General features: G+C 56.2%; 1 protein-coding gene across 1 annotated transcript; it reads right to left on the bottom strand.

Annotated features, from left to right (window-relative positions):
• Positions 1–1,671: 1,671 nt before the first annotated feature.
• Positions 1,672–2,991, bottom strand: LOC133911089 (uncharacterized). The gene has a single exon (XM_062353305.1). It carries the CDS (start codon positions 2,921–2,923, stop codon positions 1,760–1,762), a length of 1,164 nt encoding a protein of 387 aa, XP_062209289.1. The 5' UTR covers positions 2,924–2,991; the 3' UTR covers positions 1,672–1,759.

The following is a 2,991-nucleotide window of genomic DNA, read 5'->3' as shown; positions in this document are numbered from 1 at the left end:
TCCTGGCATCCAGACTTTAGATGCAGCTCTAGGACTAGCAAATTGATTATGCTCTCTAGATGGCCGATTCTAGCAAGTTCTTGATCCTAGACTTGAACTTCTCAAACTATAGTATATGCCGATTTGCATATTTCGCATCGTTTCATTTCCGTTTTGCACATTTGATACTGGAAAAAGCCTGATTATAGCCACTAGAATCGCTTGCAATCCATTATACCAGCCATATAGGAGTAGCAGAGTTGAGCAACTGAGGTGGCCTGTTGCTGTGTATGAGGATCCAAGATAGGGGAAAAGAAATTAGGTCTCACTGTGCCACATGCAGGAACATAGTATAAATATACATCACGTTCAGGATAAGGGCATGTTCATCAGTTGATCATAATGGATTTTTTTTTTTTTTTTTTTGGCCAAAGGACGGAAGGGACCTCCTTGCAGCAACCCATGTACGCTTTCAGCTGGCACCGCAACAAGTGTGGTAGGAGATGTTTGTTTTGCTTGCTAGATATATTGAAATGTTGTCGTCGTCCCGACACCGCTGGGCTTGGAAACCAGGTGCAAAGTTCAGTGATGTTTTTGTCGGGAGATTCAAGTGTTCGTTTTAGTAAAAAAACTGAGGCCTGAGGGTACAGTTGCATCATTTTCAGTACATGCCAAATCCTCAAAACCGAGTTCCCTACATCATTAGTGACTCATCACATTAACATGATTTTGCTCCTGATATTCATTGGAATGACAATTAGCCATCCATTCCGATGGTTTCGATAGAATGACTCTATCCTTCACCTTTTGTTAAGGAGTTGGAAAGTGACGTACTAGATCAAACTGGATGCTGCAGGAAGTACGGTTGACGAGTGCATGCTGTTTTTGCACTTGTAACAATGGAAAATTCCTTGTTTTGATAGAATTACTCTATCCTCTGTTTCTTGCAAAATTTTCTCTGTTTCTACACGCACCATTTGCAAGCATTTTGTTTTGTCGTATCATTGACGAGTGCATGCATGCTGGTTTCATATACTCCAGTGTTGTTTCAACTGCCCAAAGTTACTCTACACGTAGTAGCTCATTAACATGGAAATGATGCGAGGAGCATTAACGAACCATGTTTCCAATTCCAACGGATTCCTCTTTCCACCCCTATCTTATATTTAAGAAAAAAAAACGATGAAAATTGGTTTTTAACCGACTCCCATCCAACCCTTTTCTTTGAGGAGCTCTAAATCTCCTCCCTCACCTCCTACATGTAATGGGTCGTAGCCAAATCCCTATCCACGCACAGCCCCGCCGCTGACCCTCTCCCGCGTCGCCACGCTCGTGCACAGGCCCGCCGCATGGTCCCTTCTACGCCGTTGTGCCCGCACACGACCCTCTCCTACGCCGTCGTGCCACCCCGCACCTGCCCGCCCGTCCGCCCTGTGTAGACGTGGAAATAGGGAGCTCAGGGAGAGGGAGCTCGGGCCAGCGTCAGTGAGAGAGAAGGAGTGGGGAGAGAAAAGGAGCTCAGGCTGATATCGAGGAAAGAGAAGAGCAGGGAGATAGACTCTGGAGAGAGAGGAGCTCAGAGAGTGAAAGTACAAGATATAAATAAAATAGTTATGAGTGGAATATAGGAAATCAAATATGAGGGATCGGTTAGAACGCGATGAGAAGTAAGATATATAATCCGAATGAAAAGTTTCTAAATAGAAGAAATAAAAAGTTAAATATGAGTAGCCTAAAACATGGAGATGCTCTAAGCTAAAACAGGGGGATGCTTTGTTTCTCAAGATGGCCTCGGGGGTTTCGCTTTCGCGTGGCCACGGGACGCGACCGCCCGCGAGACGGCCTCGGCGAGCCTCCCCACACGCGCCGCCACGTCCGGCGGCAGCGCCCGCCGCGCCTTCCTCGGCCCTAGCAGCGCCCCGAGCACCTCCACCACCTCCTCCGCGGCCCAACCTCCCCGCCTCAGCTCCTCGCAGCACCGGTCCACCGTTAACGCCAATGCGGTCACCTCGCCGCCGCTGGGACCCGCTCCCGTCATCTCCTTCACCTCGCCGTCGCGCCACCCGCCACGCATCAGCACGGAGCCCGCCCGCTCGAGGCTTGACCACAGCCACTCCGGCATCGTGGTGGCAGTGGCGGTGTTCTTGGTGCCCGTGGCCGCGGGGACTTCCAAGAAACGGTCGCCGGCGGCGGCGGCGTCGGTCCAGAACTCGATCCAGCGCGGGGCCTTCCCGGTGACGGAGTCCAGACTCCGGCGGGCCGTGGACGGCGGCGCGGGGGATGGTGTCACCGGCGGCGGGATCGGCGCGGAGAGCTGGCGCCGGAGCGGCGCGCCGGGGGGCGGCTCGGCAGCGAAGGCGCGGAGGAGAAAGTCCGCGATGTTGGCGCCCGCGAACGCGATGCCAGAGTCGGAGACGTGGAACACCGGGTTACCGGCGAGGCAAGGCATCGCCGGCACGTAATGCCGACCGTACACTGGGACGAGAGGAGGAGGAGGCGGCGGCGGCGCCCGTCCTAGCCGTCGGCGGGGGACGAGGGGAAGCATCGCGGCGACAGCCGCGGGGACTTCTTGGGCAGCGAATCGGAGGAGGCGGAGGCCGGCGGGGGAGCGGTAGTCCGGGAAGCCGTCTCCCGAGGGCACGCCGAGGACGAGGAGCTCGCGGAGGTCGGGCGGGAGCTGGATACCACCGAGCGCGGCCTCCGCGAAGGCGAGCTCGGAGGCTGACATACCAGGGAGTACGGAGACTCCTGCTGCGGCTAGATGAGCCAAGACGGCGGACGGGGCGGGGGCGGGGCCAGCCGCGGCGGAGGGAGACGGCGTAGCCGAGGTGCGCGGGGTGGAGGGTGCTGAGGCGCGGGTGGAGAGACGGCGGAGGCCGGCGGCGTGGGACGGCGGGCGCGGGAGGCCGTGCGGGAGCGCCGGCCGGCGGTCGACGTCGACCATTGGGTCGCCGGCGAAGTCGGTGCAGGCAGAGCAGGGGAAGTATTTGGCTGCGGAAGGCTTGGGTGTTA

The sequence above is a fragment of the Phragmites australis genome, chromosome 3 (genome assembly GCF_958298935.1).
Source record: "Phragmites australis chromosome 3, lpPhrAust1.1, whole genome shotgun sequence".
Lineage (NCBI taxonomy): Eukaryota > Viridiplantae > Streptophyta > Magnoliopsida > Poales > Poaceae > Phragmites > Phragmites australis.
This window is presented reverse-complemented; position numbering and strand designations above follow the sequence as displayed.